The sequence below is a fragment of the Antrostomus carolinensis genome, unplaced genomic scaffold (assembly GCF_000700745.2).
Source record: "Antrostomus carolinensis isolate BGI_N321 unplaced genomic scaffold, ASM70074v2 scaffold42248, whole genome shotgun sequence".
In the NCBI taxonomy this organism is placed as follows: domain Eukaryota; kingdom Metazoa; phylum Chordata; class Aves; order Caprimulgiformes; family Caprimulgidae; genus Antrostomus; species Antrostomus carolinensis.
The window spans coordinates 35,066-52,022 of record NW_010334421.1 but is presented as its reverse complement, the minus strand read 5'-3'; the positions used below and the strand labels follow the sequence as shown (position 1 = coordinate 52,022).

Genomic DNA, 16,957 nt, shown 5'->3' with positions numbered 1-16,957 from the left:
TACTCCCTTTTTTGAGATGGAAGTTATGCAGGTCTTTTACATCTGACAGTTATGAACCATCTGTCTAGCAAGGTAGAACTGTGAAATACTCCTAGTTTCAGGTTGCTTTATTTTACATGTATCTTCTAAAAATATGCACAAGTAGAGGGTCTGTGGAGCAAGTGTGATTTGTTAAATCCAACTGATTAGATTACTACAAAAATTTTCTTATATGAAATCAGTTTCATATTCTTTATGTGGTACCAGGTTTTGATAGAGGAAGCAATTTTTAAGTTTCCATGTTATCCGGAAGGAGGGGAGCAGGAAAAGACCATGAAAAACAAAAGTTTCTCATAATATGGGCATTTTTTCCATTAGAGACCACTTCTATGCATGTGGGCATATGTAATTCCTGAGGAAAACCCCTTATATTTTGCTGATACCACATATTTCATTCAGTGCACAAATACCAATTTATCAGTCTGCAATCTGAGTCCCAAGGTTGTCAGGCAATGAAGAGGCAGAGGAGAGGAGAGCAGGTCATCCCTTACTGTTAGCAGAGGAAAGGAGTTGAGTCACTTTTCTCTCTTTCTTTAGTGTAACATCTCAAATAAAATCTGTTGTCAGCAATTTGTTGGCTGCAGCAGCTTTATAATCTAAATGGTATGAGTTGCTGGGAAAGCTCATTTAGTGACAAGTTAAATGCTATAATCTTCTGTCAGCTGTGTATGTAATACTGCATTTTTATGGTCCAGCCGTGCACTGCAGGACTATTCTCCGTGTAACACACATGTTGAACATTAACTACTGTTTGGGTACAGAAGGTGGAGTGCGTGCTCTCCGGTTTCTATTGGGTGTGTGGCAGTTGAAGATAAACATACTGGTAGTTAATGCCATAAAGCAAGCAACCAATAGAGTGATCATAAGGCATTAAATCAGTTTTTCCTAGTTTTGTGAATTCCTTGTATCTTGCCATTTCTTTTTATTGCTTTGGAGGGTTTTTTCCTCCCTCATTTGAGCAGAATCAGTTTAAATTCTTTTGTGCTTTGGTTTGGCCTCTTTTAACAAGTGCTAATTTTACTACATATGAGAAAATATGTACTGGATATTTTTTCGCAAACTTTTTGTTTGGTTTATAGCAATTATTGTACTCCTAAATATGATGGTTTCTTAGCAAGGCACTGCTTTAAGAAGCTGTGGTATTCTCATCTGCTTTCAATAGCATGTTGAACTTCAATTAAGAATGTCTATTATTCAACTCTTGCCCCTCTAGAATAGTTAAGAAGTATCTTAAGATGATAATTCAATGCTTCTTTTAAGTTTTTTTTATGCAGCTTGTTTTAATGGAGCTCCTAATGTGTTCCTAAAATTTGACAAGATTCTATTTCTGAGCTCCTGCTTTGTTAGTACAAAAAATCCCCCAAAAAACAAACCAAAACAAAACCCCAAAACCAAACCACCACAAAAACTCAGATTAAATTTACTACCTACACCTAAGCTTGTTTGACCTTCTTGGAAAAATATATAGAGTTTAAACTCTTCATCTTGGCTTTTGTTGGAGAAGACAGATTTTAAACAGGTTGGAATCCTGGACAGGAGTTATGCATGTTATGATTGGTGCTGCTTTTGTGCAGAAGGCCAGACTAAAGGAACTATTTAGCTCTCCTTCAGCTGAAATCAGTGCATTTTGCTACAATTTGGGATGAAGTGTGAATGCCTAATATGTTAGAGGTTTAAAAAATAAAAATTAGGGAAGAAAAAAAAGTCCTCAAAGGTGTATGAAGAACAGCAGGAACAAAAGTGGTTCCAGATCTGTACCTTCCTGTATGAAATACCCCTGTAGCTTCAGTCTGTTACTGAGATTTATGATCATCTCATGTATTTTTAGCCAAGGGGTTTTTTTTTGCTCAGAAACTTGAAAACTTCCTTCTCCAAGTAAGGCGACAGGATTTGCATGAAAAATTGGTTTGTTATTCCCTCTTCCTCCAACCCGCCTGTAACCTCCAAGCTTTGTTGCTTCTAGTGTTTAAAGGTGAAGCACTGGGTATCTAAATTCTTGGCTTAACACTAGAACAAGTACACAGGCCAATGCAGCCTAGCTTTAAGGTCAGCTAACTTTTCTACTATTACATGTAGCCCATGATTTGGGTTAGTTTTGTTTCCATGCCTGCGTGTTTGAGATGACACGCTGAGTAAGAATCGTAGTGCCTTTGATGATGTTAGAACAGCTGCAAACAGAAACATGTCACTATCTTTCTTGAAGAAAAAAACACCTCAATATAATTCATCAGAATGAATAGAATTAATATTTTGATATGATTTTCCGTTGTGCAAATCCTCTCCCCTGTTTGAACTTATAAAGAAATCCACCCAAACAAACAAACCCACACCCACCCACAAAAAAACAAACTTTCTTTTCTGTTACAGAAAAATGCAAAGGGACAGGAGTTGTTTGACCAGATTGTATATCATTTGGACCTTGTGGAAACTGATTACTTTGGCCTACAATTCATGGATGCTTCCCAGGTTACAGTGAGTATAACTTAAGTTAATTTTTATGTTCTGCAGTGGTTTATGTTGCCGATTATAATACTGGTGCAGTTTCACAGAGATGTAGACATTAGGGGATATACTGCTGAAACAACTAATATGTTTGGTTCTTGCACATAAAGCCAGATCCTCTAAATGAGGCATGTGTCACTTTATATGACATGCACATGACTTGATCATACGTAAGCGAAAAAGCAGTAACTGTGGTTAAAGAAAAATGTGCTTTATGTTTACTACACTCATGGTATTAAAAATCAGTTAAATCTCTTGCAAACAAGGGTTTCTTGCAACTCCTGTCTTTGCTATTCCATGCACAGGTTATGTTGCTCTGTAGATACAGTTTTTAGAGAAAAATTTTCCTTCTCTCCCCCATCCAATGACCACCAGCATCTACAGGTGAAAGAAAAAAAAAGCAGCGGGGGAATATATTTACAGATGCAGGTAGATAGATATATTAATAAGATATGGTTAAAAGACTACAAGCTTGTGGCTAAGCTGTATTCCTATATCTTTAGTCTTTTCCTTTTTTCACTGTACATGCTGAGGTATCAGTATGACAGCAACCTGGATTGCGGATAGAGAATATATGGACTTGGAAAATAAGGTCCTTCTGTGATGGACCTGATCATAAGGACACAGCTAATAGAGCAGAGCCTGCTCATGATAGGAAAAACAGATTATATTGTCACTGATTGTCAGATCACCTAATTGGGAACTTGCTAGCTAGGAATAGTTACCTAGCAAGGAGTTCTGTAATGTTTTGACAGAAGGGAAGCAGAAAGGCAAATTGAAACATCCTTTCCTAGCAAGAGAGAGGGCAGATTAGAAGCAGAAGACCTGGCTGAGGAAGCAGAGATTTATTGTACATTTGCAAAAACTGAAAGGTTCTTTTGAATGGAAAGAAAGATGAAGCAGGGATGTGAGCAAGTATGTTTTCCACAGATAGCTGTGGCCCTGGTGTTGAGGGCAGAGTGTGCCTATAGGTGCGAATGTTTCAGGAATAGCTTTGTATGCTATTTCTTGCCTCTGCGTGGGTTGAGGAGTAAAACATGGGATCTGTGGTTATAAGAGGGAGAAGGACAAGAAACAGCTTCTAGGGGGCTTGAAAAAGCCAATACTAGTTGCAGAGCTTTGGTAGTAGGGTTGTGATTTCCTGGATCAAGAGGGATGTTGAGGACAGAGTTCTTCACCTCCAGTGGAGTGCAAGGCTGAAAGCTCTCATTTGTTTGGTTGAGGTTTTTTTGGTCTGGCTGAAGCTGGGCAGAGAGTAGACTTTTAATGCACAAGCTTTTATCTTCCCCAGCACCCTATGCAAAGAGGTTCCATGTTTTAATAGCCTTCCTTGGTCTGTTTTGAACTTATGACCCACTCGTTTCATTTGTGTAGCAATTGATGCATAGCCTCCATGTGTTTCTGCTTAGTGCCAGCCCAGCCACACAGGGGCAATTGCAGGACTGGGAGATTAAAGTTGTGTAAATTCTTTGAATTTACACAAATAAAGCAATACAGACAAAAGCCTTTGTCTTTATTGTGTATTGTTAAGTGCTAAACATCTTTAAGCCACCATTATAAATAAGGGAGCACAGAATAGTCTTTGAATAGTGGAGATTGCTTCTGTGTGCTCCAAGGCCAACAGCTTTTCAGTGCACTGTTTCTTGCAGTCCTGTAACTTTGCCAGAGTTGGGACAAGCAGTGTTGATAGCTGTGATTTAGAAAATAAAATAATGATTAGACCTTAATCTGCTTTGAAAGAGACAAATATTTTTGTTTGAACAGCTTATTTTTAATACTCCCAAAAAAGATTTTTTCAATACAACTGAAAACCATAAAATTCTGGAAGGTAAAATGTCATCAGTAAGACAGAAAATACTGTAAAGCCTGTCCAGTAAACTCTGCATCAGTTTGTATGTTGTGCTCTCTGAAGATATCCAAGAACAGAAGGATGTAGTCAGTCTTCTTTGCTTCTAAAGCAAAGCATTGTGTACTGTTGTATTTTAAGTTACCCGGTATTAACTCCAGAAGTAGAAATACTCAGGGGGAGAGAGGTTGTTAAGTATTATTAGTGTGTGGAAGAGCTTAATCTAGTGGAGAACCTTTATTCATAAGTGAGGTTTTAAAAGCAGCACAGATACATTGCCTGCTGATGTTCAGCACCTTGACTGATCACAGTTTATGGGTTATAGTGAGAAATAAAACAGCATCTTACCGTAGCTGCATTGTAACAGCTTTGGACCAACTCTTTTTTTTCTGCTAGACTCGGTAACAAAACTCCTGAGACTTAGTGCTCTGCAGCTGTTCTAGTGGTGATTCTTTCATCGTTCTCATCTGGTTTTAATTTCTATTTTCATGTATGTTTTATATTGTGCGTAATATAGCAGTACAGTGGGACAGGTATATAATTTACACATAAATATACATATATTGGAGATGCGTCCTCAAAACATCTTTCCTTTTTGGACCATCAAAAAAGATTGGAGACCACTGCTCTAGGACAGCTCTAGTGAGTCTGGAACATTCTAAGGCCCTTCAAATGTTTCCATCGTTTTGTAATAAAGACTCTGCTCTCCTTTTCTGTTCTCCCTGTTTGTGGAAGGGAGGGAAGGGAGAAAGAGAGAGAGGGAAAGGAGGAGTGATGGAAGGACATGAGAATCAAAGAAATAATTTGTTCAGCTGTTACAGGACTTCAACAGGGAAGTAGTGCTTGGGGTGATTGAAGAGTGTCACACTTAGGCAGGAGGTCTCTGCAGTGGTGTAGAGGAAATAGACCTCTTAAGCTCTATAAAGCTTATTGGGTTTTTAATTACTTTTACTATGATGCGTGTGTTCTAGCGAAGCAGGAAGCCTTGGAAGCTGTAGTCGAGGTTGGAAATAGCAATAATAAAATCTCGTGAGACGATTCTATCAAAGTTGAGTTGCCATGAGGAAGTATTTTATTGATCTTTGCAGAAACTGGTCGTGTGCAACATATTCCACAGTTGATTTGAGTACTTGACATTTATTTTAGGTTGCTGGTAGCTAATGTTTATTCATCTTCTGTCCAGGCTTGTCTGTCCTTTGTCTCTTATTTCAGATTATCATAAGAAAAAGGACTTCTGTGGTTTACAGCTCCTTATGAGCTGCAACATATAGGTTTCTCTCAGGATATAGATCTCTCAATTTCTACAGTTGCATTCTTTGTTCCATTTGTCTGTCCTGTGACAGCAAAACATGAATACCCTCCTAGCTCCCCATTTTATAGAAATTCAAAACAGAAGGATTGCCCATGTTGATTAGTTTGGAATTTGCTTCTGTTTCCCTCATGATTTTGTTTCTGATCACAAGAACAATTCTAGAGTAATTGTGGGGGAAGAAGATTTAAGATGCATCTTTAATTTTTTGGGTGGGTTGGTTTTTTTCGGGGGGGGAAGAAGATTTAAGATGCATCTTTAATTGCATCTTTAATTTTTTGGGTGGGTTGTTTTTTTCGTTTTTGTTTTTTTGTTTGTTTGTTTGTTTTTTGCAAATGGGCTGCTGTAATCCTTAAGGTGTGAAACTTCAGTTGGGAATGCATGGAAGCAAAAGAATTAAAATACCACTTTTCTTACATGCATCTTGTTCAGTGATCCTTTATGTCTGATTTCTAGAGTCACAAAGGCTCCATGATTTAAGGAAGGTCTGTATGAAACAGCCTTTCTCAGCTGGGTAGCTATATTGCACTTTGCAGCCAGTTGAGCCATTTTGAGCATGTGTGCACACACCCAATGTATCTGGCACATTGGGAAGCACTGAATTTACTGCATGTGTACAGCAAGACTTTTGTGCAAAGACAGCTCATGCCTCCTGCAGATGCCCGTGGCTACAATGAGAGCCAGGACTGACCTGCAGTAAATTATGCTTGCAATCTGTGTTTTCATCTAAACTTCTTAATGTTGACAAATTCCTAAATTGGGTTTTGATTCATTTGCTGTGAGAGGCAAGAGACAGTGGAGGGAGGAGATGGCGAGGAGTGTGTAGAAACTAAAACAGGCTTTTGTGAAAGCAGTGTTCCAAATAGAAGTGAAAAAAAGGGGCAAGCATGGTGTTGCCCAGACTGGACCTAACCAGCAGCAATGTGTCAGGAGCCAGTGACTTGGACACAGAGATCTTCACCTGTATGGTAGGTGGCCTTGTGGCCAGGTTTTTCTGGGAGGGTGAGGATCATGTAGGCTTCACAGCGTAGGTTTTCAACAATGCCACATGAAGGTGGGGGCATAAAATAAGCTGGACAACAAAGAATAATACCTGAATGCCTCTGTTTTCTCTGCACATCATGAATTAGACTCCTGGATGCTTCAGCAGGTCAGGGCCTTGGAGGGATTTAGTGCTCTGTGAATGCCTCTGCTGCATCTGAATTTTCTTCTAAGGGCTCATTGTTATTCAGATTGAGTTTTTTCAACTGCTTGCTTTTGATATTATGGATGTGACTTAAGGGTGTGAGGGATGCAGAAAACCAGTCAATGAGCCTTATAGTGTGATATCCAGGAGTCTTTTTCCTTATGTATTGCTTAGTACTGTAACAAGAAGTGCTTGTTAGGCAGAACAAAATAGGGACAAGCCTTATTTTTCAATACACTGAATATTGTGAGGGAGGGAGACTGGTAAAGGTTTCCTTTTCTGCTTCTGATAGAAACATCCATTTCCTCATGAATAAACTGTCAAATAAACTGTCTCTGTTTCCCCTCCCTGAATCTCTCGTTTCTCTGGATGATGAGCTCTTTGGGACTGTGGTTGTTGCAGGATGTGTGTCTGTGGATTGTAGCCCAGAGCAACAATTACCAGTCACAGCTGGTCTGTGAGAGTCCCAATATCCTGTAGCACTCAGTACTTGAGTTGCTAATAGTGGCAGTGATAGGAATGCCAGTTCAGTAACTCAGCAGAGGCAACGTGGCTGACTCCGCAGTGATGTGATACACCTGATGAATGACTGTTTCCAGCTGTGGCTGTCCATGGCTGTATTGCAGTCTGTGAGCATTTGGAAGACTCCAAAACACTAAGAATTCCCAGAGCATCTCTAGTTTTTAGTCTTCCAGTAGCACTTGCTGTGTCCAGGCGGGCTGGAGACTATTTCCTTGGCACAGACTTGAGAAGCAGCTGTACAGGGCAGGTGGTTGTGATACTGTTTATCAGGGTGCTTTTCCACCTTTCTTCAGAGTGTGGAAAAGTCAAGTCTCCTGTCTGTCCAGGGCAGCAAACAGTTTTTGCTGTTTTCTTTTGTCTTTGTGCGTGGTCAGAGCATAAGCTGAAGTGGTTTCCTTAGTTTTCTTCCACAGATGTAGTCAGGTTTGTCACCTGTTTGTTACAAATACTTGCAGTTTATTTTTTGAGTGTTTGGGCTCAGGCTTCAAAATTAAACATAACTTCCTTGTTATTTTGGCATCAGCTTTTGTTGTCTGTATAATAAATCTAATGAGAATTATGCTAAACGAGGCAAATTTTTTATATAATTTTATGGTTTACTTTTTTTTTATCCCCCCTTTCCTCTCTGGGATATGAAGTTTCACTGCTGAGAAGTGAAAAAGAGTAATCTTGTATATACTGTTGTTCTGTAGGGTGGTGATTATATCTGTTCACATTCAGCTATAAGTTCTGCTTCTATCACGACAGGCCTGTGAAGCGAAATATTCCTTAGGCTGAAGTAGTTTATCACATGTATATGAATTAAGATAGGATAATGGTCTTGAAGGATGTTCATATAGCTCTCCATTATTCATGTGTCGTTTATGTGGACTGCGGATATACAGTGTCACATATCAGGATGCTTCTGTGCAGAGGCAGGCAGGGACAGGCAAGGCTGACCTGAGGCCACAGGATGTGTGGTTGGAGTTCCCAGATAAGTCTGGTAAGGGCCTGTAAGGCCTATTGGTGCCCTCAGGGCTCTGGGGTTAGCATCTATGGTCTTGTACTTTCCAAGGTCCCAACTTGGAGCTTTCTTACCGCAGTTCCTTCTGACACTGGACAGCATTGCTTGTACCATCCCACTGCTTCGAACTTACAGGAGGTAGCTGCCTTTAAAAGCTTCACAGGGCAGGAGAGAACTTGGCATGAGAACTGCTGTTTTAATTCCTGTACAAGTGGTAATACACAGAATAAGGTCAATTGAAAAGGACTGCTGGTGGTCAACTGGTCCAGTGCCTTGTTCAGAGCAGAGACAACTTAAAAAACTGACAAAACTTCACACTTTGATCAGGTTGCTCCTGACACCTCTGACATGGCACTGTAGCACTGTACCCGGGCTCTGTTCAGCAATATAGTGGCACGTGTATCCAAGGAGGATCTAAAACAAGAATGAGTTACTGAGCTTGAAATTCTTGCAGGTCCTGCCGATATTTTATGAAAAGTTGGTCTCTTCTGAGCCCAAATGCATACTTTTTTTCCTTCAAGTCAGGTAGGTGAGATTGAAGCCTCCTGAAAGATGCCTTCAAAACCTGCCTGTTGAAGAGGGTGCTTATATCCAAGTTCCTGCTCAGAGCAGCCCCAGTTGGATCCACTTTGGTGGTATCTGGATACCCTCAAGGCCAGTGGCACCATAGGCCCTCTGGGCACCTGTGCTTTGTCTGAGCAGCCTCATGGTGGCAGTTTTTTCCTTTTATCCATCTGGGATTTCTCCTGGGTCTGTGGCAGAAGGATGAGTAGCACCAGAGCACCCGAGAAGAGTCAGTCTTCATCTTGTTAGAACAAGTCCAGAAGAGGGCTATGAGGATGATCCAAGGGCTGGAGCACCCTCCTATGAGGACAGGCTGAGAGAGTTGGGGCTGTTCAGCTGGAGAAGAGAAGGATCCGGGGAGACCTTCAATAGCTGAAGGGGCCTACAAGAAAGCTGTGGAGGGACTTTTTACAAGGGCAGGTACTGATAGAACAAGGGGAAATGGCTTTAAATTGGAAGAGGGCAGAATTAGATTAGGTATTAGGAAGAAATTCTTCACTGTGAGGGTGGTCAGACACTGGAATAGGTTGCCCAGAGAAGTTGTGGATGCCCCCTCCCTGGAAGTGTTCAAGGCCAGGTTGGATGAGGCTTTGAGCAAGCTGGTCTAGTGGAAGGTGTCCCTGCTGATGGGAGGGGGGTTGGAACTAGATGATCTTTAAGGTCTCTTCCAACCCAAACCATTCTATGATTCTATAATCTTCTGTACAGCATCCCAGCAGGCAGCTGAAGTCACCTCAGCCTGCCCTTGTGTGCCCAAGCCCCTCACCATCCCAAAGGCCCTGCGCTGCACCCACACCACGCTCACTAGTGTCTTCCCTGGACAGAGGAGACCAGGAGGGAACACAGGAGTCCAGATGCAGTCAGCAAAAGGCCAAATAAAAGAGGAAGAAAGCATTTTTACTGGTGTTTCTTTGTTGGTTTATTGGTTGGGGTTTTTTTGTTGTTGTCTATTGCCCACTCTCGAAAAGGACTCCTAATGGAAGCAGCTAGAAGGAACCTTAAAGGTGAAATCCAACACTTCTTCTGTTAGAACTGCAGTCTTGCTGGCAGAACTGCTTCTCCAAATGTATTGAGTATGCCTGGCAAGGCTGTGGTAGCGGGAGGGCTGTAGGAGTTGCTTCTGACAGAAGATGCTGGAAGCTATCACCATGTTGGACAGAGCCAGTTCCAGTCAGCTCCAAGACAAACCCACCACTGGCTGAATCTCAGCTGATCAGCAATGTTGGTAATGCCTCTGTGATAATGTATTTAAGAACGGGTAAAAACTGCTGCACAACAGCAGCTGAGAGAAAAGAGTGAGAAGTGAGAGCACCGACTCTGCAGACACCAGGGTCAGTGAAGAAGGGGGAGGAGGTGCTCCAGGCACTGGAGCTGAGATTCCCCTGTAGCCCATGGAGAACACCATGGTGGCTAGGGTTGTCTGCCTGCAGCCTGTGGAGGACCCCACACTGGCACAGGTGGGTGTGCCTGAAGGAGGCTGTGGCCCCATGCAGGGCCCACACTGGGGCAGGTTCCTGTCAGGACCTGTGGAGAGAGGAGCCCGCCAGAGCAGGTTTGCTGGCAGGACTTGTGACCCCGTGGGGGACCCACGCTGGAGCAGCCTGTTCCTGAAGGACTGCACACCATGGAATGGACCCAGGCTGGAGCAGTTCGTGAAGAAATGGAGGCCATGGGAAGGACACACATTGGAGAAGTCTGTGGAGGACTGTCTCTCATAAGAGGGACCCCACACTGGAGGCAGGGCAAGAGTGTAAGGAGGAAGGAGTGGCAGAGACAATGCGTGTTTAACTGACTGCAGCTCCCATTCTCCATCCCCTGCACTGCTCAGGGAGAGGAGGTAGAGAAATCGGGAGTGAAGTTGAGCCCAGGAAGAAGGGAGGGGTGGGGGGAAGGTGTGTTAACATTTGTTCTTATTTCTCTTTATCCTACTCCAATTTGATTGGTAATACCTTAAATTAATTTCCCTGAGTCGAGTCTATTTTGCCTGTGACAGTAATTGCTGAGATATCTCCCTGTTGTTTTCTTGACCCACAGGCTTGTTGCCATATTTACTCCCCCTGTCCACTTGAGGAGGAGGAGTGATAGCGTAGTTTTTTGGTGGGCACCTGGTGGCCAGCCAAGGTTAAACCACCACACCAAAGCAAAAGCTGTCTCTCTAACTTCTCTGCTTGATCTGTTGCTATTTGTTGTGCATCGCCATGGAGGGCCTGGCTTCTTGTTCTCAGACTGAAAAACCTCCACCTCCAGGCCCCAAGGACCTCAGTGACCCTCTGAGAGTCTTGTCCTGTCACCCTGGTGCAGCAGCCCAATGGAAGCCAGGTGCCTTCTTCCTCTTCTGTTTGGGAGTGATGTAGTTGTCTATGTTGATCTCACAGAATCCTTGTTTAAATAATTTATCTAGACAGTTCAGAAATGCCTTTCTGTGTCCCACCTCTCTCTCTGCAGTTTGGAGTCATTAGTAACCCTACAGAGGTGCATTGTGCCCCATCACCCTGCTTCCTATTGGAAATACCAACCAGTATCATTCCTGGTGTTCATTAAATCTTGAGTTGTATCTGAACAATTTATCTAAAAGTAGTCTTTCTCTGCATCTACATTTTGAAGAGGAACATAACTTTCTATGATAGATCAAAGAAACCTACATAAGTGTAAAGAACAATCTTCTCATTGTTTAAAAGGTGAACTCTCGGCAGCTTATACCCTTTCTAAGTATATGCTTGTGCAGTTCCTGATTTTCTGTGTTACCCCAATTCTCGTTTGGTTTTCTGTTACTACCATAATAATATTTAAAAGGTGACCTTCAGAAGAAAAGAGGAAAGGACCTTTTCTCCTTTTTTACTTTTTAACTTTACATGTGCAGAGAAGTCTCCAAACTGATTCGGTGGGTAAAGTTTTTGCTGATTCCTCCCTCCCATGTGTTACATATGTTTTTATCCTCTCTACTTTAGAAGGCTGTGTGACTAATGGCAGACAGCTTGGTAGGATTCAGGTGCCTAGGCTTCAAAACAGGCTCAAGAAAGCATTTAAGCAATATTTTTCAGAGAGCAAATAAAACTTCCAGTAAGAATGGGCTTTCTCTTATTAACAGTTGAGTATATATATAAGCGTAAGGGAAAACAGTCTGTTGAAGACATTCTTTGTGCATTTTAAACTAGCAAAGCAAGCCAACCAAAAGAGTCAAACACTTTTTTTTTTCCTTTTCAGGTCACCTTTGAGGGCTGTATAGATCAAGACAAGGATTTTTTTCATTCTTTTAGGAAGCAAGTAGAGAAACGGTGGAATTTGCAAAGCTCAGGTGTGTGATGGATTTGTGTCAACCTGTGGTACCCTCCCTTTCAGTCTTCATTTGGCAGTCACTGTGGTCCTTATGCAGACTGCTCCAGTAGCTATACATTATCTTCTATATCTTGACACAAATACATCTTTCCCTTGCTGCGTGACTATTTTGAGAAAATATTGATTGCTACCACTTAGGAAGTTTTGAGGTACTCTCTTTTTCCTCTTCAGTTAGATTAAGTGAGGGATCAACAGAGCATGCAGAGATAAACATGTGCTTCCAGTATTTTAAAAAAAATCTTTTCTTCTTTCGTGTGGAATTGGTTGGTGTGTGTTTTTAACACATGAATCCCAACCAGTGACTACTGTTTTATTTCAATACCACAGGAAACATTCATTTGGCAAAGCAAAGACATTGTACTGGTATTAAACAGAAATAAGTGGAAGTTAATCCAGCATTTGAACTTCCTGTTTACCCAGCAGAATTAAAGGAGCGGCCTCATTGCTCTCAACAGCTTCCTGAGGAGGGGAAGTGCAGAGAGAGGTGCTGATCTCTTCTCCCTTCTATACTGTGAAAGCATGCATGGGAATGGTTCAAAGCTCCATCAGAGAAGTTTAGACTGGACATTAGGAAGCATTCATTTACCAAGAGGGTGGTCAAACACTGGAACAGGCTTCTTAGAGAGGTGGTCGATGCCCCAGACCTATCAGTGTTTAAGGCGTTTGGAAAATGCCCTTGATAACATGAAGATTACCTGCAGTTTGACCAGGTTTAGGTTTTTTTCCCCATTTACTATGGGCAAAGTAGCTTAGATACTGTCTTCCTGTCATAACACAGTCCTAAACCAATTAATCCCTTTCCTCTTCCTTGTTTTGCACTGGTACTTCTGAGTCTAGACTGGATATGGGCAATGTGACATTGTGTAGTTGAAATGACTGTGGTCAGCCTAGGTCCTATGCTGTGAGATCCATATTTGAGTTTATTTGATGAGTTTGGATCCTGAAATGATGTACAGTTGTTTAGCTAGAGTACAAGATAGGCAGAGCTACAGTCATAGGTGCTGAGAGCACAAAAGTCGCCTCTGGTTTCATTCAGCTTCCTAGTGAGACTTCTGAATTCATTGCTTTCCCTTTGCTGTTCTTGAGTCAGCAAGCAGTATGTAGCCAAGCCCAAACCTTTTTTTGGCTTTAGCTAGAATGCTATGAAATTTTTTTGAGCTTAGAGGGCGGTACAGAATACTGGTGTGATTTCTAGCATAAAGAAGCCCTCTGGCATTATCTGAGGCAAAGGAGTGTCGAAATTCAGCCTGATTTTCACCAAAGTTGCACAAAGTATCTGACTTTTAAATTGGTGCTGGTTCACAAATCTGCATGAAGACTGCCAGGCCTGAGAACCTTGGCCAATAATACTGCCAGTCCATGTCCTACCTCTCTATTTTTATTTTGTGATCTGTGTGGTGGCCACTTCACACACAGCCATGATGTGCAATATGGGTGGGGGTAAAACAGCAGCTCGTTCTTGCTTTTGAAGAGAAATGAGTTTAATGCTTGCTATGTTTTGTTTCCTGGAGCAGTCTGCCTCTGGCTGCTTGGGTATAGAGAGTGAATGATAGTTTCCTGTCTAGGCTATAGACTCATTTAATGATCTGCGCAAGTAGCTCCTAGTGTCCTCCTAGTGTTAGTTATTTTTACACCTTCTTTGAAATATTTACACTTACAAATAATCAGTTGGAAACTTGTAGTTGTTTGGGTTTTAATACACCTACAACACCACATTCCGAGATTGGGACTATCAGCTGTTATTTTGTGGGGAATTAGTGTAGTTCAGCTTGTGTGGTGCTTATTTCTGAACATGGCATTAACGTGAGCCACAGATGAAAAGTTATTGGAGGATTTTTGCCTGTAGTATAGTTGTTATTAATATTTGGTTTTATAATTAATAATAATTTAACTTTTCTTTTAATGGTATCAGTATATTTGTGAGTGGTTTATCTTTAGCCAAAATAAATATTGAGGAGAAAGACATTTTTGTAGCTAGATACTTGAAGCATAAAAAATGAATCAGCCCTGGAGTTGTGAAAATAAGAGTTGTGTAATTTCAGTTAAAAAAGCAAAGTTTCAATGCTGGTATTTTTTTCCTTATCAAAAATTTGAAATTTCACAAAACTTCTGTGAACTGCTGTAGTTTCTGGTGTAATTCTTCATAAGAGAGCGCAGTAGAGACAGAATAAATTACCTGCAACTCTAAGGAATGTATTTGTATGAGCTGCTGCAGTGTTTTATTTCCACTGTGGTAGAGATTTCTCGGATTGTAAGGATGGATTCCTTGGCAGACTTACCTGAGGGAGTCTAACAGGTCTCATGCAAATAAAAGCACCTTCATAATAATTTTTCCATTTCTCTTTCTCTCTCTGCCTTTTTGGGAGATTTATTTACCTCAGGGGCCATAAGTTGTCAGACTTTTGTTCTATACCCTACTATAGCTGTTATAAATAAATTTTTGCCTTGGCTTAGGACATACTTAGTAAATAAATACCAACATTACTATCCAACAAATAATTTTTCGCATTTATTTAGCCACGGTAGCTCAGTGTTAGTGGAATTATAAGTAGTCATTCAGGGAGTCTCCTTTTTCTGAAAGCATGAATGCTTTAATAGGGAGGAAGGAAGAGGTTTTTTTCTCAAAAGATTTTGTTCCACAGTACCTAGTTTGTTATTTTAAAATAAACATATACATGAAGATAGAGAAAATATTTATTTCAAGGAAGTCCCAATACTGTTCTATTACTTTGTGTGACAGGAGCATTTACATGGGGTTGCTTCAAATCAGATTGGAGCCTCGTGTAAGGTGCAGACAAAGATTTAAGCTAAATTTACACCAGAGAGTGTTTATTGCTGCTCTTCTGTAGATGCAACTTTCACTGACAAGAGAGTGCCTAAACTTTGCTGGGATGCATACTTTTTTGTCATCGTAGTTGCATCTATTCAAGATCTTCTGCTGTTAGTTTAAAAAGGGGAAGTGAGGTACAAATCAGTGTTTCCCAAATGTTTTTAGGGGGGGTTAAATCTTCATCCTTATCTTAGAAAAAATATGGCTATGGACCAATGGAAGGCAGGACAGTACAAGGTCTGGAGGGTCTTCTTCAAACAAGGGAGTTGAAAGGCGAATGAAACGCGGGGGTTTTGGCTGCTTTCCTCAGAGACACTTGGGTAACAGTTGAACCTGGGGACAAAAGGGTATTTTCCTTATACACCACTCACTGCTTTGTGGCTTTGGATTTTGAGGTTTCCTCTCTGGAAGAGTGAAACTTCCCTGGCACTACTGATGCATTTGTAAGTCAAGCTTTCCCCCATGAGAGAAGTTAAGATGGCAAAAGTGCAAATAAACACTTCCACAAATGTGTATAAGTTTGGCAAATAAATATGGTAATATTTTCTTTTAATATATTTTTATCTGTTAAATTTTACTGTAATTATTTTATTGTGTCAACAAAATCTTTAAATGGCACTGCCTTTAAACATGGATTTTCTTTTTATAGCACTGGTTGGACCATTCAAAGTTCATTAAGAAGCAAATAAAAAGTAAGTACCATGTCTCTGCCTGTTTATTTTGTTACTTGCTTAAGAATTTGAATTTAGAGTATTTGAACATGATTTGAACATGTTTAAATATAGCCTTCAATGGAATAAATATTTTTTAGGAAATATATTTAATTTAATGGCTAATTGGATGACTATACCATGTCTAAATGCAAGAGAACTTGCAACAGACCAAGCCTTCAGCAGCCCTCATTAAACATGTGCTGTTTGTCTGAGGCAGAGTAGGTTGCCAGGTAATTTTGGTCTGATTTGTGAAACCAGGTTGCCTGGACACAGATCACAGTTTCTGTCACTGCTTCTGATCCAGAACAGATTTCCTGGTTGTTTTTAGTTTGTTTCTTGGGTTGTTTTTAGGGGGTTTTTTTCCACAGAATAAGTGGAAATATTTAATTGTGTAATGGTTAACCTATTTTTTTGTATTTGAGAAATAAAACTAGCAGAAGAAATACCTGCTGTTTCATCAAAGGGAGTGTTGGGTGGAGGGGCTGTGTTTGGCCACTGAGTTTTTGTGGAAGTTGGCTAAGGCAGGCTTATAAATTAGCTAATAATCTGGTTGCAGGCTTGGGTACAGTCCAGCACTGGCACGAATGTGCTTTGTTAATATACTGCAGCTGGCAGCAGCTGTAGGCCAACTGATAATATTGCTTCTGTGAAATTAAAATACAGCGTTTTGCAAGGAAATTGTTGATCCCCTTGCAGGACCACACAGAGATGGGTCTTGATTGCTTCAGTGATGCTTTACCCCTTTTTCTGATAAGTATCCACATATCTGGATGATTTTTTGTAAATGGTGGAGGAGTTGTTCTTTGAAGGCCTTTAGGGCAGTTTGCTTTCACCCCACGGTCTATGGGTGTCAGTCTGTTAGAACAGATGATAAAGACAGCTGCTATGGGTAAGGTTTTGGTGATTTGTTTTCTTTCTCCTTTTCATCACATCACAGACTGCTTTACCTTCAGTCACTAAGTGATTTGCAGGTGCATTTTCTGTGATAGCTTAGTCCTTTTCTTGGTCTGTCTTAAACCATGAAAAATCAATGATTCTGTAACACCTTCAACCAGTTTAGTTGCACTGTTTTGTCTGTGTTTAATCTGTTAAGTACCGGTTTTAAAA

At 40.9% G+C, this 16,957-nt stretch overlaps 1 protein-coding gene across 1 annotated transcript in view; it reads left to right on the top strand.

Moving 5' to 3' along the window:
* Positions 1-2,406: 2,406 nt before the first annotated feature.
* LOC104529811 (band 4.1-like protein 4B) overlaps positions 2,407-16,957 on the top strand; it is a gene marked incomplete at both ends in the record, with an annotated part of 48,243 nt that continues 33,692 nt past the window's right edge. The window contains 2 exons of the mRNA XM_029086553.1: positions 2,407-2,511; positions 15,787-15,829. Coding sequence (XP_028942386.1) covers positions 2,407-2,511; positions 15,787-15,829 — 148 coding nt within the window. The remainder of the gene's footprint in view (positions 2,512-15,786; positions 15,830-16,957) is intronic.